Source organism: the organism of the source record quoted next, unplaced genomic scaffold (genome assembly GCF_019419815.1).
Source record: "Pyrus x bretschneideri cultivar Hongxiangsu unplaced genomic scaffold, Pyrus_bretschneideri_v1 Contig3, whole genome shotgun sequence".
NCBI classification, from domain to species: domain Eukaryota; kingdom Viridiplantae; phylum Streptophyta; class Magnoliopsida; order Rosales; family Rosaceae; genus Pyrus; species Pyrus x bretschneideri.
Genome location: NW_025999612.1, coordinates 2,149,879 through 2,174,026, shown reverse-complemented (window position 1 = coordinate 2,174,026; position 24,148 = coordinate 2,149,879). Strand labels below are relative to the sequence as shown.

At 36.9% G+C, this 24,148-nt stretch overlaps 3 protein-coding genes across 8 annotated transcripts; 1 reads left to right on the top strand and 2 right to left on the bottom strand.

Annotated features, from left to right (window-relative positions):
• Positions 1 to 5,815: 5,815 nt before the first annotated feature.
• Positions 5,816 to 8,719, bottom strand: LOC103958494. Of its 3 annotated transcripts, none has more exons than XR_007260262.1 (10): positions 8,558 to 8,719; positions 8,346 to 8,457; positions 7,835 to 7,962; positions 7,598 to 7,737; positions 7,415 to 7,483; positions 6,992 to 7,127; positions 6,713 to 6,775; positions 6,589 to 6,632; positions 6,157 to 6,303; positions 5,816 to 6,035 (listed from the first exon to the last, which is right to left on the bottom strand). XR_007260262.1 is itself a non-coding variant. In XM_048589793.1 (10 exons), exons 1-9 carry the CDS (start codon positions 8,652 to 8,654, stop codon positions 6,217 to 6,219), a joined length of 876 nt encoding a protein of 291 aa, XP_048445750.1. In that variant the 5' UTR covers positions 8,655 to 8,719; the 3' UTR covers positions 5,816 to 6,122; positions 6,202 to 6,216. The 3 variants fall into 3 exon arrangements, 2 of the variants coding, with proteins under 2 accessions (XP_048445750.1, XP_048445751.1); XM_048589793.1 differs by having other exon boundaries at positions 5,816 to 6,122; positions 6,202 to 6,303; XM_048589794.1 differs by having other exon boundaries at positions 5,816 to 6,122; positions 6,207 to 6,303.
• A 1,336-nt stretch (positions 8,720 to 10,055) lies between these two features.
• Positions 10,056 to 14,478, bottom strand: LOC103958493 (transcription initiation factor IIE subunit beta). 4 transcript variants are annotated; one of them, XM_018650199.2, is made up of 6 exons: positions 14,340 to 14,428; positions 13,682 to 13,745; positions 13,301 to 13,540; positions 11,476 to 11,607; positions 11,216 to 11,332; positions 10,056 to 10,639 (listed from the first exon to the last, which is right to left on the bottom strand). In XM_018650199.2, exons 3-6 carry the CDS (start codon positions 13,538 to 13,540, stop codon positions 10,298 to 10,300), a joined length of 831 nt encoding a protein of 276 aa, XP_018505715.1. In that variant the 5' UTR covers positions 13,682 to 13,745; positions 14,340 to 14,428; the 3' UTR covers positions 10,056 to 10,297. The 4 variants fall into 4 exon arrangements, with proteins under 4 accessions (XP_018505715.1, XP_009369029.1, XP_009369030.1 ...); XM_009370754.3 differs by lacking the exon at positions 13,682 to 13,745 and having other exon boundaries at positions 14,340 to 14,478; XM_009370755.3 differs by lacking the exon at positions 13,682 to 13,745 and having other exon boundaries at positions 14,293 to 14,445.
• A 912-nt stretch (positions 14,479 to 15,390) lies between these two features.
• On the top strand, positions 15,391 to 23,416 carry LOC103958513. Its single transcript, XM_048589338.1, has 7 exons — positions 15,391 to 15,586; positions 16,481 to 16,624; positions 16,708 to 16,809; positions 17,739 to 17,909; positions 18,936 to 19,031; positions 19,241 to 19,381; positions 20,372 to 23,416. Exons 1-7 carry the CDS (start codon positions 15,503 to 15,505, stop codon positions 23,249 to 23,251), a joined length of 3,618 nt encoding a protein of 1,205 aa, XP_048445295.1. The 5' UTR covers positions 15,391 to 15,502; the 3' UTR covers positions 23,252 to 23,416.
• The last annotated feature ends 732 nt before the right edge of the window (positions 23,417 to 24,148 follow it).

Here is a 24,148-nt window from a genome sequence, read left to right as displayed (position 1 = left end):
CATCTTGTGATACTACGCAAATTCTCTCAATCCCGCTGAGTAGCAGACTCCCCTCGGATAAACTGATGTGGCATTATGATGCTAACGGTTTATTTTTCGGTGAAAAGCGCATATAAAGATGCATATTCTATGCGTAATCAAGCTTTATCTTCACATTCGAGCACTGTGGGGGTCTCGATGTGGAGAGCTATATGGCAAGCTAAAATCCCCGGAAAGGCAAAAGTGCGTGTTTGGAGGGCCTGTCTCAACTCCCTTCCTACGCGTGCTAATGTGGAGAAAAAAATGAGTGGTGGTGGACAATAATTGTGTGTTTTGTAGTTCCTCTCTGGAGCCGGCGTTACATGTTTTTTCTGATTGTCCATTTGCTCGACGGGTTTTTTTCTCCTCCCATTTGAAATTGGGTTCAAACCCTTCGGTCCATTCTTCTGTGTGATGGGTTGCTATGTGTCTTGCCTCACTCCCTGCAGGTCAGTTGAATCTTTCTAATGCTTATTCATTCTATATGGCTGGCCAGAAATTGTCTTTTATGGGACGGTAAGCTTGATAGTCCAGCTTTGGTGAGTCATCTGACCAAGTTACACCTAGAAGACTTCCTGAAGGGCATGCCTGCATGACAATCCCGTCCCACCCAAGCATTGACTTCCTCGAGACCCCCACTAGCAGGTTGGATAAAGATCAATGTAGATGGGTCATTTGGTGCTGCTACTAATATGGGAGGTGTTGGTGCGGAATTTCGCAATGAATTTGAATCACATTATTACTAGCTAGTTTCTCGTTCTACCCAAATAAAGAAATTTAACTACAATGGGTTGCATAGTCTTTCTTCCAGGTATAATTATTGTTCTACTAATAATGTTTAATTAACTTTACTTTTCGCAGTCCCATAAATGATGTCAATTGTTGATTTATACAAGGGCGGAGACATAAACTTTTTTATGGGTGTGTTAACTAAAAAAATATCCTAAAATCAAAGGACATTTTTTTTGCTACATATAGATTGTATACAAAAATTTAAGTTTAATTTTTTTTTATTCATATACTTTAAAATTTGCTTGGTATAAACTCAATACACTTCACAATTGCAAATTGCAAAAAATTATAATAAATCATCCGATTTCACATATATTTAGATGCAAACATAAGGAGAAGATAGAAAACTTAATACATGGACTATCTTAACTACAATCACGCAACTAGCAAAACAAAACAATGAAAGGAGAAGTAAAGGCAATCTTAAAAAAATTGATTGAAAATAACATAAAGCCCACTGAATAAAAAAAAAAATTATTCTTGCACTTTTTTTTGTCTATTGTATAAGGCTATACACCTAAAATACATACATATTGTTACAAATTTTCCCTGAGCTACAGCCCACCGTAGCTTCTTCAGAGGATGTATATTTTTTTATTAATAAAAAGGGAGAAGGGGAGGCTCCATCTCAAGTTTAAGGAGTACCACAAACGTGTTCGAGAACACACAGAGAATTTTGACCGCTTTTTTTAATTTTTACAAATAACAGACCAAAAGATATTGCCCAACATGGTCCCAAGTTTAGCGAAGAGGAGCATATCATGCTTCAATTTTTTTTATTTTTTGTGGACCCTACGATTTAGATTGGAAGAATGATGACGAAGGATCGAAAGGAGCCCACATTTTGGGTTGTTGTGTTTGTGTCTACATGGTACAACTTGTTATCATTTAATATCCAATTAATTAGAATCATATCATCAAGTACATGTGGGAGCATTTTTATTTAGAAATTTTAACGAAAAGTTTTCGGTACTGTTTGTTTTAACAAAAAACTACATTTTTACATTAAAAAAATCAATTATGATACTATTGACTTTACCCTTTATTTTGTCCTTATCGTTAAAACTCAAAGTTTTCAAACTATTTTAATTAGTTTTCCTTTTTTACTTACCACTATAATTATTGTATATGTTTATCATACACTTACTCATTTGTTATGTGTTATTTCATTTAATTCTATTGAATTTTCACATTAAATTTCACTTTTTCAATTTTAAAAAACGCTAACCAAGATTAAATGAAATGATACATGATATATGATTAAGTGTAAGGTGAGAATACACTAAAGTTTAAGATGATAAGAAAAATGGCTCTCAGTACAGATAACGGGGAAGTGCCACTCGTCAACCGGATCTTGCACCAAGTGTCTCTGACCATACCTCAACTCTTCACCAATGATTACAGCACAAATTAAATTATAAAACTAAATGGAGATTAGAGAGAAGAGAACACAAATGATGTAAAAGTCAACTCTTGCAGCGCCTGACAAAACCGTTTTTCAAATTAACACTTCATTGGGTGCAAAAGGACCAGATTGCCCTTCAAGTTCTAACATATTCCAAGCCTCAAATGAATAAATAAAGCTCTAACATGTTCAAGGCTTTCTGAATTGACCAAAATGACCTGCAGTAATGCAAGAGAAGTCACCTTTGAGAGCAAGTCCAGCCCTAGCAGAATGGGCTGGCACCAAGTGAAGAAAATGGCCCGGCCTGCAGTGAAGTTGCTCCAGCCCGCGAAATTGACTGGCACCCAGCCCGTGCCAGTCAAGAGCCCAGCCCAAAATGGACAGACCCAGAGGCCGGTCCGTTTATTGGCGCGTATTTTTTAGACTGGGTGGAGATCTAGAGGCCGGTCCGTTTATTGGCGCGTATTTTTTAGCCAGCGCATTTTGTAGGGGTGGAGATCGTTTGTGCCAGCGCATTTTTTAGACTGGGTGGCAGCACATTTTTTTTGGGGTGGAGATGCTTTGGTCTATTACTGTTCATTGGGTCTATTACTATTCAATTAAGTGGATAAATGCGCTGGGTGCTGGCGCAAAGTGGATAGGGGTGGAGTTGCTCTGATAGGAGTAGTTGAAACTTGAAATGACCATCTAAATGCATGACACAAGCGAATGATTTCTGCAATCCATTTTTTTCTCCGACATTAAATTTCTTTTTTATTTATTCAGTTGAATAAGTCAAAGACAAAATAAGAATGTAGAACGAGAAAACAAGAGTGAAAATTACTGCCCAAACAACCGAATACGATAACAAGAGCAAGATGATCTTTTTCCACAATTTGACCAGTTAGGTTAGTTCAATGGTATTTTCCGAAATTCGAGATGAAATATTGGACATTTACGTCATTTCATCTTTACCACAAGCTGCCTCGTCTCATATTAAAAGCCTTCACACCAGCTGCTTCCATTTGAAAAATGAGAGACAAACTCAGTTCCCCTGAATCTTCATCTTATAGAATGATGAGAATTCAGCATCTCAGATTTGTATGTGTGGCCTTCATGATCATGCTTATGATCAGTCAGATATCGAGTTATCATCGCAACGATGGAATGAAATTTGAAGGAGCCAAGAAAACTGAAAAAACTGGATTCTACTCCAGAAATTCATGGTATGTCTCCAGAGAAGCTCCAGAGGAGGGATCTCGTGTGACCGACCGAGTTACCCGCGTTTCCCTACGAGAAGTTCCACAGGGACCAAACCCACTTCACAACTGATCACCCTTCTTGCAACTATATTTGTGTATTCTCAGTCATACAGTATTATTTTTGCAGCTTCTGGTCTAAATCATTTCCTTTTTTTTCTAGTGAAAAATGTTAGGAGTGAATGTAGTTCATGAAGAAAGTGTGTAATTCTGTAAACAGTTTTGGATTCAAAGGATTAAAAGCTATTAGCATGCACATATAATCTGCACTTGATTTCTGGAGATTTTGCAAATGTTCTCGGGAGTAAAATTATTATTTTCTTTAGCACATGAAAAATACTATTCTAAATGAACAAAACAATATTAAAAATATATAGCAACCGGTCGATTGCTCTGCCCCTGGTGGCGCATAGGGTCTTTCCTTTCCAATCCACTACGGCTCAGATTCAAAAGCTTCCCTGAATTTACTATAGCTCATATTAGTAATATCGCTTGTAACAAAAAGAAAAAGTTAATTAAGAAATAGCCTATATGGTCTTTCTTTTCCAATCTACTACAGCTCTTGTTTCTTGGTCTTTCTTTTCAAATCCACTACGGCTCTTGTTTCAAATTCTTCCCTCATTTTGTTGTAGCCCATGTTAGTAATATGGCTTGTAATTAAAAAATAAATAAATAATTAGTAATCAGTTGATATGGTCTTTCTTTTCCAATCCACTGTGGCTCACATTCAAACATTTCCCTCATTTTAATGTAGCTCATATTAGTAATATCTTACGATAAAAAAAATTTTAATTAAGAATTAATGGATAGGGTCTTTATTTTCCAATCCACTATAGCTCGGATTCAAACTCTTCCTTATTTTAGTGTTGCTCAGATCAGTAATATTGCTTGTAAAAAAAATATTTTAAATTAGGAATCAGTGGATAGGGACTTTCTTTTCCAAACCACTACGGCTCGGATTCAAACCCTTTCCTCATTTTTGTGTTTTTCAGATCAATAATATCGCTTGTAATAAAAAAATAATAAATTAGGAATCAGTGGATATGGTCTTTCTTTTCCAATCAATACGGATTCAAACTCTTCTCTCATTTAAGTGTAGCTCATATCAGTAATATTACTTGTAATAAAAAAAAAAAATTAATTAGGAATCAGTGTATGGATCTTTCTTTTCTAATCCATTATGACTATGATTCAAACTCTTCCCTCATTTTAGTATAGCTCAGATCAGTAATATCACTTGTAATAAAAAAAAATTAAAATTAGAAATCAATGGATATGATCTTCTTTTTTCTTTTTCCAATCCACTACGGCTCGGATTCAAACTCTTCCCTCATTTTAATTTAGCTCATATTAGTCATATTGCTTGTAATAAAACAATTAAAAATTAGGAATCATTGGACAGGGTCTTTATTTTCCAAACCACTATGGCTCGAATTCACACCCTTCTCTCATTTTAGTGTAGCTCAAAATAGTAATATCACTTGTAACAAAAAGAGTTTAAAATTAAAAATCAATGAATGGGCCTTTCTTTTCCAATCCACTACAACTCAGATTCAAACTCTTCCCTCAATTTAGTGTAACTCATATTAGTAATATCGGTTGTAATAAAAAAATTAAAAATTAGGAATCATTGAATAAGGTCTTTCTTTTCCAATCTATGATGGCTCAGATTTAAACCCTTCTCTCATTTTAGTGTAACTCAGATCAGTAATATCACTTGGAAAAAAAAAAAAAAATTAAGAATCAGCGGATTGGGTCTTTCTTTTCAAATCCTACTACTCGGATTCAAGCTCTTCCCTCATTTTAGTGTAGCTCAGATTAGTAATATGACTTGTAATAAAAAAAAAAAATTTCTAAAATTGGGAATCAGTGGATAGGGTCTTCCTTTTCCAATCCACTACTGCTCAGATTCAAGCCCTTCCCTCATTTTAGTGTAGCTCAGATTAGTAATATCACTTGTAATAATAATAATAATAATAATAATAATAATAATAATAATAATAAAATAAAATAAAAAATAAAAAAAAATTAAAAAAAAAAAAGAAGCTTAAATTTAGGAATCAAAGAGTTGTAAGAAAAAAGGTGAGAACCAACAAACCAAGTTCTTGCCGGAAAGGTTGTTTTTTTCAAAGTACAAGACTTGTCAAGACATGACTAGGTAACTGGAGTTGCGTCGACAACAAGAAGTTGTTAACATAAGAAGTGAACATGCAAACACGTAATTGATTTTGGCTTGAATTTGGTGGAACACAATTTGGATTCTTATGGAGTATAAAATAATCTGAAATGCATAATATTAATAATTTAGTTGCATATTATTATGCGTTTTTAGTTTTTTTCTGTAACGAAGTCAAACAATGCATTTGGAAGGATCCTATAAGTCATTCAGAAACCAGATAGAAGGTTAATGTTGCAAGCAACAAGCGCTATGGAAGTTTGACTGATAAATCATTCAAGATACAAGAAAAAATACGTACATTCCTACAGTACAATGCACAATTTTCGCTTGTAATCCCGAAGAATTGGACGGATTAGATTAATGTAATCCCGTACGAGGATTTTGAAGAAGACGGAGTGAGTACCTGGTTGAAGGAACAAAGATGGAGAAACCAGCTTGCATACTTAGTGCTTGAATTAAACAGATTGAGCAAGAATGCATGCTCAAAACCCTGCAGGGACACATATGAATATTATGAGATGTACCTCTTTTCGTATACTCTTCGGTTTTGATGAATAAGGGTAACAAACCTCACAGGATCCTCTCTACATAATCTCATTGCCAACTGGATGAACTGAAAAATGAACAGAAACTGTTTTCCGAGTGATTTGCTCGAATTTCGACTTCCATATCTGCAGTTTGGTAAAATTTCCGAATGTTAGAGATTTGTTGGTTGAATGAAACAGAGACAAACCTAGAACTACGATCCCAAAATGTGTCTCGAACCTTAAATTAGCCGGAGATCATAATTATAAATATAAAAACGACGCTGAAAGAACAAAAAGAGCTAAGAATGTAGCCAAAAGATTGGGAAGAACGGTATTTTTCATCATGTAAGATTAGATAAAAATGCACTCGTGATAAGAGAGTTCATGCCACAGTGGATGGGGAAAATTGGATTCAAGTACATTACTTACTTTTTTGTATTCTGAGCTTCCCATGAATATCTCAAAAGCGTCAACTACAAGTTATACAGTGAATGAAAGTTATCAAAGTGAAGGCAGCATGTATCTGAATCTAAATAAGGCAACGAGCGCTCACAGGACCGAAATCTGATCACTACTCCATGTGTATACTCCTTGCTGCTGAGATTAAGATTCAGACCTGCAAACGAAAGAGTAACAAGTTACCATAGGGATACTTCGTAACAAAAATACGAATTTTTCCACTATTTCACCAGAATAAATGTTATATAAACACAACCAAAACAACCTAGAAACAAGAGTTGACAAAATCGAGATGCCTTGTTTTAGGGTTCAAGTGAATTATTTTCCACGAAGAGTGAAAAGTATAAAGAGATGGCTTTTAGCTCAAGCAAACCTCGAGTAGATTGGACAATCAAGGATGGAAATCCCACAATCAGTTCTTCCAAAGAAACCAATGCCTCTTCCACATGTCCAGATGCACTATCAACAAACGATAGCAGAAGCACAAATTCCACACCGAAGTTGAATTCCTGCTTGCAAGAGTAGTTAGCATAGCATTCCCTTTCGAGATTTCTTTTACACCCAAAACCGACAAACATAAATCATATGGATATATTAAGATGCGGAATGAGAATTCAAAAGTTTGATCCCAGCCAATTTAGTTAAAAGGGATAGTAAAATTTAATTGACAGTAAGCAAGTCCTGTATAATCGCAAGCATTTACACTCTTTTCTGCATGTGCATTATGTAGTCCCCAATCCCAATAGGATTGTATTGCATAAATAAAACAAAAACCAGTAAGGATGTCGTTTCAAACCTCTCCTTTGCGGAATATTGGAACAATGTCATCTTCTACTTCAGATTCGTAGTGGACATTAAGCAATTCCTGTGTATGTACCATAAATTCCAGTCCAATAAGTTGAAAAAATTGTTAAATGCAAAATTAACAAAAATCGAAGCCTAAAGAACAGAGTGTCGGTGTTTACATGTCAGGGCATACATGGCAGTAAGGGAAGACATGCTCCTTGAGAACTCGCATGTAGAAGGGGTTCTCATAAAACTTGCCAATGTCTTCTTTTCTCTGGAAACGCATGTAGACAGCATGGGTATACTTGTCAGGGTTTTGATCAGAGACACGTCCTATATGAGCGATTGAGAACATATAAGCCCTTGTAATAGTGCAAATCGGACACAGAAAAGCCACCAAAATCAACCAAGTATTTTGAGTAAAACTCACCTAGTGATATTGCGAGAATGCCTCGCATTTGATACTGGGTTGTGTAGAGATAATCCAGCATATCCTTCTCTTCTTCATCAGATAAATCCTGCTTCGCTTTGAGCAGGCTTACGTGTTCCACAATTTTCCTGTGGAAAGTACAAGATCATTACGTTTGCATGTAAAAACAGGTGAATGCATTAGCTGACCACATTAAGTGACAATTGATAATGTCTAGTAACACCACATGACCACAGATGTTCTGACCACATTATGCGACAGTTGACGTGTCTGATAATAACCAGACATAATAACTTTCGTAAAACAAGTGAATCCACCTTCTACACGACATGATTGTATGATGTGATACAAGATGCAATTCAAAACATAGAACTGTGAAAGATGGGCTCTCCACGCCAATGAAGCTCCTTCGAAATTCAACCCCACCAAGCCAATCTCAATTTTACGTGAAAAAATAAAAGTTCAGAACACGAATAGGATTATAATGACAACAATTGGAAGAGTTATGAACCTTTTCTTCTGCACATTGAGGCTCGAGCTCTGCTCCTCCGTAGCCGAAACCAACACTCCCCCATTCTTTTTCTTCCCCAGCCATGTTCTCACAACTCCGTACGATCGGAAAACTGACCATAGATAATAAAATTGCACCAAAAAATCCCAAGAAAAAAAACACTGAAGAACAAAGAACAAAAAATCGAGTCGAAACCAAAAAATTCGTATTACCGTTAAAAGGGGCAGGGCGGGGAATGAGAAGGCACCGGCCACGGGGGTTTGTGAGGCGAATGGGAGAGAGTACGGAGCATTGAGATTGAATGAGCATCGTGGCGTTGCGCGATCCTGTGGTTCCTGTGCCTTTACCTTCTGCGAGTCTTGTGAGTGTGGGTTATATCAAATTAGGGGGACGATCTCTTCCGGTATAAAATGGGTGGACAGGGAAATAAACGAACTTTTAAATTTGTGGGTTTAAAATTGGCGCTTAGTTATTGAAGTTACCAAATTGCCCTTTCGGGAACTATTATTATTTAGTACTAGAATATGAGCATACACGAAGTGTGTGAGAAAATTTTTTATTTTTGTTTTTGAAATAGAAGGAGAGAGTAAGAGAGTGACAGAGGGTTAAACTGGTTATTAAAGTTACCATATTTCTTATTTATGTTCTGTTTTCATTAGAGGGTTAAACTGGTAATTTTCGTAGGTTTTTAGTTGACAATGAGTGTTTTATTAATTAGTAGAGATATGATGTATTTTTAACAAGATGATAATGTATATTCCAAACTATTATAACTTATGAGATGGGGAATCCCAACTAGTTGTACAATGAAGAAGTGACCACATTACACTCACTACTAACTGACCTAACCAATATCTACAACGTTCAATGTTTTAAAAAACTTGCATTGGGGTGTGCCTAGGCAGCCTTAGAGGTGGGGTGGCAACATTTTCGCCTTTGTTTTTTGGGAGTTGGCAAAATACTCACCTAGGCTTCATGGGGTGCGCGAGGCGGGGCGACAACATTTTTGCCTCTGTTTTTTGGGAGTTTGCAAAATTTGGAATTCTCTTGAGTTGTAGAGTTTGCCCAGCGAAGAAAATGAAGATAGCTAGGGTTTTATTTGAGTTTTCATTTTTCTATACTTTTTATTACCCACTTTGCTACATTTATTATCCCTCTTTACTGATATTTTTTTTACCTCAGTATCTTCTTTTCTGTTCACTTTTCATTTTTCTATACTTTTTATTACGCCACTTTGCTGATAATTTTTTAGGAAAACTAATGAAAAAAACGTGAAAACTTTGAGTTTTAATGATAAAGACAAAATAAAGTGTAAAATGAATAGTATCAAAATTGACTTTTTAGTATTAAAATGTGATTTTTCGTTAAAGTGAACAATATCGTGGGTTTTTCGTTAAAATTTCCTAATTTTTTCCCCACCATCTTCCTTTATGTTCACTTTTAGTTAAGAGTTATACAAAGTATTATATATATATATGTGTGTGTGTGTGTGTTCAAAATTTAGGTTTCTTAAGGCTTCGCCTCATACCTCAAGGATTTCGCCTAGACAGGACCATCCATGAAACGTCCCATCCACACCTTTTTCCTTTAAAACATTGACATCATCTTATGCAAAAAATATACGTTGATTGAAGCTTTTGAGGTATGTCTTGTGCCTCTTTAACTTCCATTTCTGAGGGGTGCTTGGCAAACAAGTCCCAGAAAACCTCGTTTACAGTCAAATGCGGCGTTTTGATTCTCGAAGTGTTTTTCACTAACATTAATAGTTGTCACTTGGCTAATCAGATTAATACATTTGTTTTAATACACTCTTTGGACCATACAAGCCACAACATCTCAGAGACCTTTCACATAAACTTCATGATTGTAAATGCAATCACATATTTGAAGGCCATACCAAAAAGGTTTTGCCTCGAAAGCATAACCACGCAACTTGCCAAGGACGGCTTGACCTAGTTCTTTAGGTTTTGGAAAAGCTCCGGCAGATGGGCGTTTGTAAGCTTGGTCCTCTTTGTGATCTCGTGCTTCTTCTTCTTGGGTTTGGATTTGCTAGGAATGCCTTGACTCTGTGCCAAGGCCCTTCTTTTTGCAGTATCCGTGGCCGGCTTCATCCCATTCTTCTGGAGCTCTTTCTCAATGTCAATCATATCACGCGGCAACTCAATCCCCCTAAAGAGCACCTTAAGGTCATCGTCAACCTTGGAGGCAGGCAACCTGGGGTCGTTTGGATATGCTATGTCCTCTTGTGAATCAAAGTTTGAAAGCAGCCAGATATCACCCGAAGCTTTCAAAGCCTAGAAAATAATTTCTCTTTCTAAGATTCCACAGTAAGAGTAGAAATCCAGAGACTACAATTTACATCACAGCATATAACAGCAGCCACAGAAGCCTCAACCAAAAACTGAAAGTTGGGATGAAAAAACAAGATGCACAGCCATTTTCCTTCATAAAATCAAAAGAAAGAAGAAATCTATTACGACATCTTTAAGACCAAAGATGTAGAAGTCTCTTTTGGGGTCACCATACCAAGCTAAAGGCATTACGAAAGGTTCCTAACAGGTTCCGCCATAATGGCCTCAGTAAAAGCAATAGGGCTAAAGAGAAATGAAAACTTCAATTCTCTGTAGTTCCTCAAATTCCCTAAATATGCAAAAGTTATAAAGACCCACGGACATTCCATCCGTGTACTTTACAAGGTATAACATCAAAACACTCTGGGACCTCTCTTTCGCACACAAAGACAGTTGCATTATTTTTTGGGTAGGGGGAGGAATCTCTAAGATATCTAAAAGGTAAATACAGTATTGTATGATGTCATCTGCTATACCATGATTCATCAAATAAGTAGAACATGTACAAATAATATATACCTGTAAATCGTCCATCACATTTGGGTAAGCATCCTTGAGATCAATGACCGGTATACCCTCTGAAAATTTCCGTACTAGGGACAGAAGCTGTTTTTTGTCCATGATACGATGTTTGGACTACAGATAAAAAAATACAAGTGAAGATGTCATCCTTCATGGAGGTTAAACAAGAAGGCCATTTATAAATAATTCAAATGATATATAAAATCATAGGCGTCCTGGTCTACTCGGGCAGATAGTTAGATAAAATTCACAGTTACCTTATAAGAGAAGCTCTTCCCATCATAAGAAACTTTTAGGTTATTCCTCAGACTGTCAAAGACAGCTTTGTTAGCATTCACATCGACATAACATTCTTGATTAATTTGCTCTGGTGTATATGAAAGCCTTGTCTGCAAAAATATGTAAACACAGAGATTCAAAGTCATCAGATAGTCCTATCCAAGCTGGCATCTCTCTTATCAAAAAGCAGGAAAGAGAAAACAACAAAAAAGAGCTGGGAAAGGGAGGGAGAGTAAAAGGTGTTTCCAGGAAAGCACCAAATTGCTCCAACAAAATTATAGATTAATGCCAATGTTAGCACCTAGTGAATTTCTAATTGCTACAACTGAACCCATGGCGAAGCTAATATTTTTAAGCACAAAAACTCTTCCATCTAAACTGATACTCCCCATCTTAACCTCGCAAATATTCTGTTATAGGCATCCAGAAGATCAAAAATAAGCAGTCCCTACCAATAGCCATCAGCACAGCCCTCTTGTATATATTATATACAAATGCTGACTTATTTCTTAAGTCTGTTATTTGTTTATGTTTTAGTAGAAACAAATTTTAATGCAGAAAACAATAACATTACACAAGCAATGGACAAGATGGCCATAACAGGAATGCAAAAGTATAAGAAAAATCATGGAAGCAAGTGTTCTCAAACAGTAAGACATAAACCACATAACACAACACGATACCTAGTATATAGCAAGATCAACCCCTGAATACTAGAATAAGATCAAGCCCTGAATTCTCTATTGAGGCCCATAATGATGACCAAGATAAAAAAAAATTCCAATAAAATCTGTGTCCCACCACCTGCAACATCTTCGAAAATCATAGCCAAACATCCCAAATAACTAGCCAATAGTATGCACCCCCATAAAACTTTGGTTTTCTTCTCCCACCCTGGTAACTAAATTTCTCAGATAAAACGGAGAAAATATACTGCAAACTCCCTGAACAAGCACCACCAAAGGCTCAAAAACCACAGGACAACGTATAAAAACATGATCTCCAGATCCCCGTGCTAGCATAGGATGCATCACTGAGGATAAAGGCATGAGTCGGCTCTCCTCCTTGGAATCATGCCCGGAGTATTGACCTTTTTATGAGCCACTAACCAAGTAACAAACTTCACTTTGGGAGGAATTCATCTTTCGTGACCAAAACTATATATACAAGTACAACTCACATATGTTCATCAACCACAGGCAGATGTAGAAAATAACGTACAGCCAATTATCTATACCCTTGCTGCTCACGCTGGGTGCTCTAGATACTGATCAATCATCAGCTTTACATCGAAAAAATTTCTTGCTATGTGTATCTCCAAAAAAAACTACAAACATAACCAATTTTGGTATGTGGTATTTTACAATTTTTTTTTATCATTTTGTTAAGCAAAAAGAGGTTTTTTTTTTTTGGGGGGGGGGGGGGGGGGTGTGTGGGGGGAGGACACAGAAGTCACCACTGTCCAAATCCGCAGGCACACCAATAAGTTACATGCCAAGAATATCTGCACTAACCTCTACCAATTATCTTGAAATGACGCTGATAAACAAATTGTAATGGTACACAAAAAGCCTGCTCATTACAACTACCGTACGGAACAACAGGTAACTGAAAACATGGGGTTCAGATGAGCTTGTAGCTCAACCATGGACACCTCAATTTCTTTTCATGAATCGTGATTCAAAGTACACACACCACACAGTTATGATTTATTATGATTCATTAGGAGAGTTGTAAATGAAACAATATAATAGTCATTTACATCAAGCAAATAAAGGGACAAAATGTGGGTTTAGTTCGAACCTCCCGCAACAGGTCTATAACACGCTTGATCTGAGCTCCAACAGGGGCTTTCCGTATGCTATTAATATGTTGAAGTCTCTCCGTATCATTTGAAAATTTGACAGCTGGAGCTGGAGCCTTAGTGACTGCAGGCGCAGGTCTTGGTGTTGCTGTGGCCCTATCAGATGCAATGCCGATAAGAAGTGACTGTGCGCTCTCTTGCTGCTTCTTGAACCTATTCAAACTCTCTTTCAACGCCATCTGCAATTCACAAAGTTTACTTAGAACTCATCATCTGTTAAAACAGTATAGAAAGATGTACTAAGTAAACAATGCAAAATCAAGCTTATACACAAATATCAAAATTGAAACTAAAACAAGCTATTGCAAGCGGTGGATTACACTGGATAGGGCCTTCACCTTCCCCTTAAACCCACTGCATCCGAGGTTCAAACCCTTCCCCACCCTGTAGTTTAAATGAATTTAGTGTAAATTATCGGATTGATTGTCAAAAAATCCAGAATCTTTCAATCTCCAAGAGTACACATGTAATCTCAAATTACTTCATTTCAATTGATTTTTATTATCAAGCTCCAGTTTTTTGATTAAAAAACGAACATGGCATATTTCTAACACCAATCAGAATTTGAAAAAGATTTCCCAGGTCACTAATGAACATATTGGAATCGATAAAATCATAAACCCCTATCTCCAATTCATCAGAGTAAGAAGTAAGAAAAAACGTAATTTCAAGTAAAAACCCACAAAAATCCAAATTTTTTTCCTTTTTTAATTTATAATTTACCCTTTCAACTTCTGGGCGCTTGCGATGTTTGCCTAATTCCCATCACAGAAAACAAACTGTGGGACCTAAACATGGTGTGTAAATAGATGAAACGATTCATGAATTCAACAGAAAAGGAACCCTAAAACAGGTAATCGAATACGTATTCGGGTAGAAATTTGAATTTTAGATGGATAAAATTCGAAATTAAGCACTAGTTTCTACATACCCAAAAGCTAGAGAGGGAGAACGAGTAGCGAGAGAACAAATGCTTACCGAAGACAGCTCGAGAGGACTCGGATGAAGGCTGCTACTGTAAGAGATATGAGACGACAAATGGGGGGATCGGATGCTTACTAAAGCGACGAGAGAGAAGAGGAGGGACAGAGTTTTATTTTATTTTGCAAAATCAAACATTTTAATTTTGATAAATTATATTTTACCCCTTCTTCGGGTATGGGCAGGATTTGGAACCTCGTTGGATCCTCTTCCTAGGGATCCTAGACATCAACGAACACAGACCGTTGATAAAAAATCGTACGGTTCTAATTAAATATTTTTTATATTTTTAAAAGTAAAGCACCAACGTTTTGCATAAAAAATATAAAAAAGAAAAAAATCGTGGCTACAACATTTTTGATCAACGGTCCGTGTTCTTTGATCCCTATGATCTCCAGAAAAGGGATAGGGCAAGGATCCAAATCCTATGGGGCAACTGTAACCTCATACGACAATTAAAAAAATTTATTAAATTTGTCGTTTGATAGCAAGAAAGCACAGTAAAAGATTTAATGATGACCTATTTTTGAATTAAAATTTAACGACAGGTGATCGATCAAGTTTAGAACATATCTTAAAATAGTAAATACAGTAATAAATCATACAAAGAAAAATGCAAAAATGCAAGGGGATAACAAGGTATAGGTAGCAACAGAAAATAATTATTTATACACCTTACTTTGGGTTCAATCCATCAATTTTCGAAAGAGGATCTTTCTGGATCTAGCCGTTCATTGTATATCGTGCCATTAGTTTTTGTCAGATACTATTTACGTTTAAATTTAAATAAAACAATCAAATGATTTTTAGCCTTACGATACATGATGAATGGTTAAAATGTATATATTCGATCCAAATTCCCAATTCTCTTCTTGCAATTTAACCGAGTTACACTGTTGTTTGTAAGGAAAAAAATAAAGAGGGAGAGATTGAGAATCGAGGAACACGTGTGCCGCAACATTTGACTCCGGTCCATTCCAATCCACAATGTTCACTAATATACGTTTTAGCTGTTTGCTAATTCTCAATACACTTTCACTTCCGTTTTACTTCACAGGACCTGGAGACACCAAACACCCTCGATAACACCCAAACTTTGATCGCCGAACAACGCTCAGATTCCCGCGTCTCATCACTGGAGACTTCGTATTCCTGGCAAAATGGTGGCCAAGAGCTCGCCGGACTGGCTCCCGCCCGGCTGGTCCGTCCAATCCAGAGACCAAAAGAGAGGTCGCAAAATTGAGGTAATACTTTCGCCAATTTCGTTCTTCTGTCTTCCTAGGGTTTGACTTGAAACCAGACAATCTCGGTTTTCAATTGGTCCCGTTAGCTTGTGGCTGAGCTGCCATGGTAGAAAGCTTGTAGCTTTGATTGCGTTAATTTGGCCCGTGTTTCTCTCTTTAGCTTCATACAAGTTTTCTATGATAACTGCATGTCACATTTTCATGGCCTTGATGATTTCGATGATATGCGAGTGCGCCTGTTTGCGAAAAATGTGTGCTTTGTTGATGAAAAGGAGTTGCATGTTGGGTGTTGCGTGATTCCGGTTGTTTTTAGCTAATAAGTTTTGCATTTTTAGGAAATTCTGAAGGTTTCTGTTCTGGGATTAGTAGATTGACTTAAATTAATTGCTGTACGGTCTCAAGCCGTGATTGTTTGTTCGCTGCACGGAAACAGTCTAGTTTGTAATGGAAGATTTTGTTGTGCTCAGGGTTTGGGGAGTGTGCGTTGTCTTTCTCTTGCGTAGATTCCAAAAGATGTGCATCAGGAGTTATTGATGGATCTTGCTGCCCAAAAATGACTGTTTATTAGGTATAGATGCGAACGTCAGTGTCATGGCTCATTAAACTCTCTTTGGGGTTTTTTGTGTCATTTCTGGTGTTGATGACGGACGTATTGCTTGAGCTGGCAGTTGCAAAATGACTGTTGTGAGTGAAGTATTGGAATCTGAAATGAAAATGGATATCTTATCGTCATATTGGAGGAATAATGTTTAACTTCTTCCTATTCTGTTCCAATCTTGATGACCTAATTGAGCAATATAGTTAGAAAAGATATTAACTAATATGGAAACTTTACAATCAAAAGATCATGCCATTGTGTTATCACTAAGCTCATAATCACTTTGGTGTCTGCAGTTTTATATCCATTTGGAAACTGGGAAAAAGTTCTTTTCTAAGGATGATGCTGTGCGCTTTATCAAAATGGAAAACACGCGCGGTAAAAAGCCTCAGCCAACTTCTGTGCAGATCCCAAACCACTCAGAAGAAGTTCCTTCTCAAGTAAGTCTTTTTTCTTTTTTAGGCTTTTCTCTAAACCATATGCTAGGTTCATCTATTTGATTGGGCTTGTTTGTTATCAAAAGCTTGAAGTGGACCCAACCGAATATCCTGAATGGTTGCCTAATGGTTGGAAAGTGGAGCTGAGGATACGACAGAGTGGTGTGCAAGTTGGAAGAGAATACAAGGTAATGTTTATGTGCATTTTTTGTGTGCCTTGCCGTTATTGTCTAGTGAATTTATACTTAATACCCTTTTAGCATTTTATTATAACGCCATTACTAGTGGCTTGGCAATTAATTTTACCAAGGAACTCCTGGTTTGTTATTAATCATGATTTAGCTAGTATTCCAAAACACATGGTCGGCCTGGCACATGCATATTTGACATGGTTGTGAGATATGTCAGGGCTCAGTATTTACGTTTGTATCAATGACTTGATCGCATTTCACATTGAATACTTTTTCTAGTACATCAGATTTTGCCATCCAAAATTTGGCCCAAGAGTATGTCAAATTAGTTGTGCACATAATAGTGCAACAGTTATTTTACCAAATATTTTAGTAACATTCCATTGCATATTAGATGTCAAACATTCAAAAAGAAAAGGTTGAAGCAAGTAATAGTTTATTCCTTTGAATTCTATAGGTTAGAAATAAGTATTAGGATAATGGTTTTGGTCTGTTTGAAGGATGCTAGGTGTTAAATTACATTGTATTTGTGTAAAAGTTATTACTGCACTTATTCATATTAATGCTAGGTGTTAAACTATCTTCTATGAAGGATGCTAGCATTAAATTCTATGGTGCCACTATTATCTTTGGTGCTATTTTGTCATTAAGTCGTTAGCAAAGATTCCTGTATGGTAGAATCCTAGAAATTGTTTACCTTTTATTAATGTCTTGCACACTTGTTCCAACCATAAACTGTAATATCTTTTCTAAATCCATTCACAATGAGATTGTATGTTGTTGTATTCTGTGGTCTAATTACCTGTCTTACGTACAACTTAAAGCGCGGGTTGATTTGGTTTTACAAAAATAGTCTTGTAACTTTCCTGTTAAAGTTGATAGTAAACTATGAAGAAACATTGACTTGAGCAATTTTCCTTTTGCAGTGTTACATTGATCCCTCCAGAGAACGTACATTCTATTCCAAGCCAGAGGTATTTCGGTATCTCAAAACTGTAAAACGGAAGAGCTCGAAGTCTGGAAATCTCAAATCTATAAGCAGCAAGAGATGCATAACCGAAGGGAAGGATGTCACTACCATGCAGCTGACAAAAAATGTTTGTTTCATTTGATATTCTCTTGCTGTAATTTCTTTTTCATACTTATTTGGATGGGACAAAAATTCTAAAAAAATTACCCAAAAAGAAGCTCCATGGTTTATGAATTGAATTCCTCCGTCCAAAAGAAATCAAAATCTAGCTACAATCAGTTTTCTTTAGAAGCTGTGTTCTTAACTTCGTAGAAAAGCCTAAAGTAGAGAACACTTAGCATTTTACGTGATGTAATATTTTAAGGAAGTTAACCATTTGAGTCCTGATTAAACTATCTGCCTTCTTGGTAAATTTTTCCTACAATCACATTCCATCCCATAAATGGCCAAAAACGTCAACCTGATGACTACTAGAATTTTCCTATCTTTTTACTTTTTCATATGGTTGAGTTCCCCTTGGTCATTATATCTGGGTCGTTTAGTATATAAAAATCAAAGCATGGAAAATGGTATAAGATTTCTGAGCTAAGTCATTATCTGCTTCTACCTTAATCACTGGAATCAAACGGATTAGAGAATTAGGTTCCTGCTGAAATATTTGTATACGGGTTGTTGGATAAATATAATTTTGTGGTATTTTAGGATCACTTTTCCCGCTACTGTTTTTTGATATAACTTCTCCTACTATTGTTGAATGATGATGTTTTGGGTATACCTGAAAGGTAGAACAGTGAACTATTTCACTAAACTTTACCACTATTAGAGCTTAGTCCAGCCTGCCAGACATCCATTGTAGTTTGATTGTGAAAAAGAGAAGTTCTAAACTGTATATTATGTTTCGTCTAAAAATAAATAAAAATAAAAGAAAAGTAATAAACTGTTTCTGCGAAAATCATCCTAAGCCTGAGGTGCCCTGATATTGACGGCACCTCATTTCCATATCGAAGTATGAAGATGGTAGTGTTAGGGGACTACTCACTGCAGGTTTCTATTGTATGACATACTGAAGCTACCGAACGAATGATTGCATTCTGTTTATGAAATTCATGTTATTACATTTGTTTAATCCAATGATTGTTGATGTATAATTTAGGTTTATGTTGAGAAGCATCATGTGGAGGATTTACCACCGGGATGGATAAAGGAGATCAAAGTTACAAAGTATGCAAATCGATTTAGAAAAGACCCGGTATAGAATCAGTTACCCTGATACTTATTCCAGCTGATGTTGGTTCTGTTCATCACCCCATCTCTCTCTCTCCATTCATAGTACACATGCTCATGTGCTTTCCATGCTTAGTCTTGCTGTAGTAATAATCCAACTAGTTGCAGTTTGTTTCTATGAGTTCTTGACTATATATTATATGCTGATTTTTAATGGTCCATTCCTTTGGACAGTATTACACAGATCCAGACTCTGGATACGTGTTCCGCTCCAAAAAGGATGTTATTTGCTATCTAGAAACTGGAGAGATCAGTAAACATGCATTTAAACCCAGGAATATGTGCGGGAATGTTCTAAAGTTAGCTAATGATGCAGTAAGTGCTATATCCATGCTGTTTTTTTTGTTCCCCCATCACCAATGTTCTCTGTTGCTGCAATGTTGTTGTTCACTAGTGCAACACCAACATTATTTATTTGTATAAACAGTTTTAATGTTTAATGGTATCAGTTTGGAGTTTACACTGTAAAAAATCAGAATGCTTATTGTTGTATTCTTTGGAAGCTTTAGTGCTAAAACATTAGGTTACATGAAAATTTAGTGATCATGACAGATACGGTGTGATGCATGTCTAACATGTGCAGAAACAAAATAAAGTTCAAGTGATATTCACTTATACTACTTTGAAAGACAGAATCTTTTTAATTTAAATCACTTATAACACTTTGAAAGCATGTTCCAAGTAAAAACAGGGAGGACTAGGTGGAATTTGGGCTCTGATATTTTTTGTATAACATGATTAAGCTTAATCCAAAACAATACATCTCTCAGTCCCTGATTGAAATACAATTCTTACATTTATGTAGCAGTGAAAGCTTTCTCGTGTTGTGGGGTTTTGATTTTCTATTTTGTTAACGCTATTTAAAGCATCTGTTTTTCATAATGGTTTTGGAGCATTGTTACTGCTTTGGCTAAGATTCTTTCATGTTGTGGTAGGCCAATTTCATGCGTATTAACTTCTTACCCATTTTAGTGAAGATGGAATTTAACGTATTTAAACATAAAGTTGCTGTTTTCACACTCATCTGTTCTACTGTTCTGTTTACCTGTCTCTGAAAGAAATAGAAGGTATTCAGTAAATTCTCTTTAATGAATAAATCATAAAAGTATTAAACCAAGGAACTCCAAGTCAAAACTGATGTTTCTCTATAACTATGACCCTCTGAATGTGGTAGGCTTGTTAGGAACAATTTTATCTCTTTTATTAGTTATCTGTTATATCTGTTGTGCACGAGGGACATTATATTAATAATATGCTTTTCCTTTTTTTTTTTTTTTTTTTTTTTTTTTTCTTCTGTTACTGTAGCCATCATCTGCAACCAAAAGGAGAAAACTTGAGCATCCTGTCATGAGGAGACAGGTATCACAGCCAAAAATTGAACTCCCTGACAGACGTGAAGGAAATATGTTATTTGTTGAAGTTGAAGGTTCTGTGGTAGACCCAGGAAAAATGAGTTCTGCTGGAGATGAGCCTGGTTTGACTCCTGCTATTAGTCTGAACGAGAACAATTCACTTGAGCCTGTGATGGAAAAAAGCAATGTGAGGAGAGCCCTAGTACACTCGAGCAAATCAAAAAACAAGGAAATTCATAATTTGTCTCGTCGGTCCTCAAAACGACTTGCTGGGATCAGTTTAGAACTACCAGAAGCTGGAAGCTCCAAGTTGTTAGACAAAAGGGTACCCTATGAAAGTGGAGTGGCCTTTGGTTCGACAACTGAGATTGTCCAAGAGAAGCATTTAACTGGGAACATGCTTGAAAAATGTGCCGAAACTAAGGAAGATAGTTCTCTAAACACTCTGGAAAAAAGCAAAGGCAGGAGAGCCCTAGTAGACTCGAGCAAATCAACAAACAAGGAAAAGATCAATTTTTCTCGTCGGTTCTCCAAACGACTAGCTGGGAGCAGGTTGGAACTACCAGAATCTGAAAGCTCCAAGTTGCAAGACAAGATGGTACCCTCTGTAAGTGCAGTTGCCTTTGCTTCGACAGCTGAGGTTGTCCAAGAGAAGCGTTTAGTTGATGACATAGTTGAAAATTGTGCCAAAAATAAGGAAGATGGTTCTCCAAGAAGACCGTCACAGGCAAAAGCTGAACTTTCTGACATACATGGAGGAGGAAAAATCGATGTTAGAAGAGCCTCTGTAGACTCAAGCAAATCCAAAAACAAGGAAAAGTTTAATTTGTGTCGCCGGTTTTCAAAACGACTTGCTGGGAGTAGGTTGGAACTACCAGAAACTGAAAGCTCTGAGTTGCCAGACAAGATGGTATCCTCAGTAAGTGGAGTTGCCTTTGCTTCGACAGCTGATGTTGTTAAAGTGAAGCAATTAACTAATAACATGCTTGAAAAATGTGCTAAGACCGAGGAAGATGGTTCTCCAAGCAGGTCATCACAGCCAAAAGCTGAACTGTCTGAGACACATGAAGGAGAAAGGTCATTGCTTGAAGTTGGAGGTCCTTTGTTAGACCCAGGAAAAATGATGTGTACTGGACATGAGCCCCTTTTTACTCATGCTGCTTACACCCTGAATGAGAATAATTCAGTTAAGACTGTTTTCAAAAAAAGCAACATCAGAAGATCCCCAACAGGCTCGAGCAAATCAAAAAACAAGGAAAAGCTTAATTTGTCTCGTCGGTCCTCAAAACGACTTGCTGGGCTTGAACCAGAGGGGGCTGCTAATTTGGTTTCCACTGAACGAGCTGTTCAAGCTGCAACTAGGAAGCCTAGTAAAAGTGATTCTGGTCAAGATGTAGGTTTGGCTTCAGATCTTGTAAGTAGAGCATCTCAGCAGCTTGGGGCTCCATCAGAAACAAAGGTAACGCATCATACTTTAACTGATTTAAAATCTGCATCACCTGAGCAGCCATTGGACAAGGGAGATATGCAACTTGATGACCAAGTGGTTCCTAAGGAGCAACAACAAGAGCTGGAAACTGAGAAAGGGGATGCTGAGAAGCCAGAACCAGAGCTCAGCATTCTGTTTGGTTCAGACCCCTGCCTAGAATTTGCATTCAAAACGCTTACAGGGGAATTGCCAATATTTGATAATGTGGATAACAGGCCTATTCTAAGACCTGCAGCTGATATGATGGAAAAAGAAAATTCATTTGACGGTGGAATGGAAAAGAACTGTAGTAGAAAACCGAGGGCTAACAAATCCAAGGACAGTAAAGAACTTAAGTTGCCCCGTTGGTCTTCAAATCAGTATGCTGGGGTTGAACCTGAGCTGCTGGCCAGTACTATGTCCGAGGAACGAGCTATTAGAATTGCAACAGAAAATTCATGTAAAAGTATAGCCATCCCAGCTGTGGATTTGGCAGATGAAGCATCTCAGCCGCTTGAGATTACACCAGAAGCAAAGCTTGCAATTCGTCCTTGTACTGCTATAAACAATTCAATGCAAGAGGAGCTGTCAAACAAGAGCGTGAAGGCTCTTGAAGAGCATGCTGTTCCTCAGGAGAAACCCCAAAACTTTGAAACCGAGAAGGCACATGTTGAGCATCCAGAGCCACATTTCTCTTTCCCTTTCATGGATTCATGGTCCGACCCATGCCTAGATTTCGCATTCAAGACTCTTACAGGTGCAATTCCATTAGAGGATGATTATTATCACGGTTACTTCCAAGAGAAACTTGACACCTCTCACAACCATAGAGATAGTTTGGCACTACCAGATTTTGGCACACCTAGCTTGTTTCAAAGTGATATTTTACCTCAGTTTGATCCACCAGAACAATCTGTTTCTGGCCAACAGTTTCCCATGAATTCTGCATTCCTGCCTTCAGGAAATGTGAGCATGCCCAATTGCAGTGGAATTGGTTCAGGCCAACAGTTATCTAGGAATCCTTCATCCCTCCCTGCAGGAAACGTGAGCATGTCAAATTGCAGCGGGGTTTGTTCAGGCCAACAGTTACCTATGAATCCTTCATCCCTCCCTGCAAGAAATGTGAGCACGTCAAATTGCAGCGGGGTTTGTTCAGGCCAACAGTTGTCCATGAATTCTTCATTCCTGCCTGCAGGAAGCGTTAGCATGTCAAATTGCAACGGGGTATGTTCAGGCCAGCAGTTATCCATAAATTCTTCATGCCTGCCTGCCGGAAATGTGAGCTTGTCGAATTGCAGCTTGGTTGATTCGCAGTGGCCTTGCGTAGGAGGCAGTAATGATTACCATGGAAATGTAAAGTCCTAGAGCGAAGGTAGTTCCTGTCTGCAAGTACACAGGTTTCTGTAAGTTGTACATTTTGAAACCTTGTAACTGTATGTCTCTTGTGATGTAGCAATGTAACCTATGAAACAATTCATGATAAAATTTCACATTGTTTAATAGAATGGTAATACAAATAATCTAATAAAAGACGACCCCTTAATTGAAAATAGAAGAAATAAAAATCCAACTCAATAAGCATCACCTCTAAGAACATTTTTTGTTAAAAGAGCACTGTAGGATTTTTGTGAAGCACAAAGCACTATCGGATATCTATTCACAAAGCTATTCGTTGATTAAAAAAAAAAAAAAATTCGTTGAATTAAAAAAAAAATATTCGTTGAATTAAAAAGAAGAAGAGGTAAGATGGAAGACAACTTGCAACAGTCACATAATCAGTAAATAATTATAATAAATGTTTGAACTAATAAAAAGCTAATAAAAACATTTAATAATTAATTAAAAATTATTTGAAGTTGTTGTCAAATTTGACAGCAACTCCTATGTTGCTATTTCATGTCATGCCACATATATAGGAACTGATATTTTGGTTGGAAAACACTAGTGCAATCTTCTTTTTTTAACTGTTATTGATGATGTTGACCACTTGAGTTGTATGTCTGGAAAGGATTTTAGGCACCCACTAGTTATTAGTACCCGCGCGTTGCTGCGGGTTTTAAAGCAGAATGAAATGCTATATTAAAGACTTGAAAAATGGATTTGCAAAGCAGTAACAACACTAATAACAAAGAAATTGGAAAAGCTAGAGAAAAGCTTGAATTGTGAGAATATAGGGATGAACTTGGGAGTTTTTTATTGGATCACAACAGTTACAACTGTTTTTGGATTAGGATGATTATTTTTACAGACAAAAAATTAGCA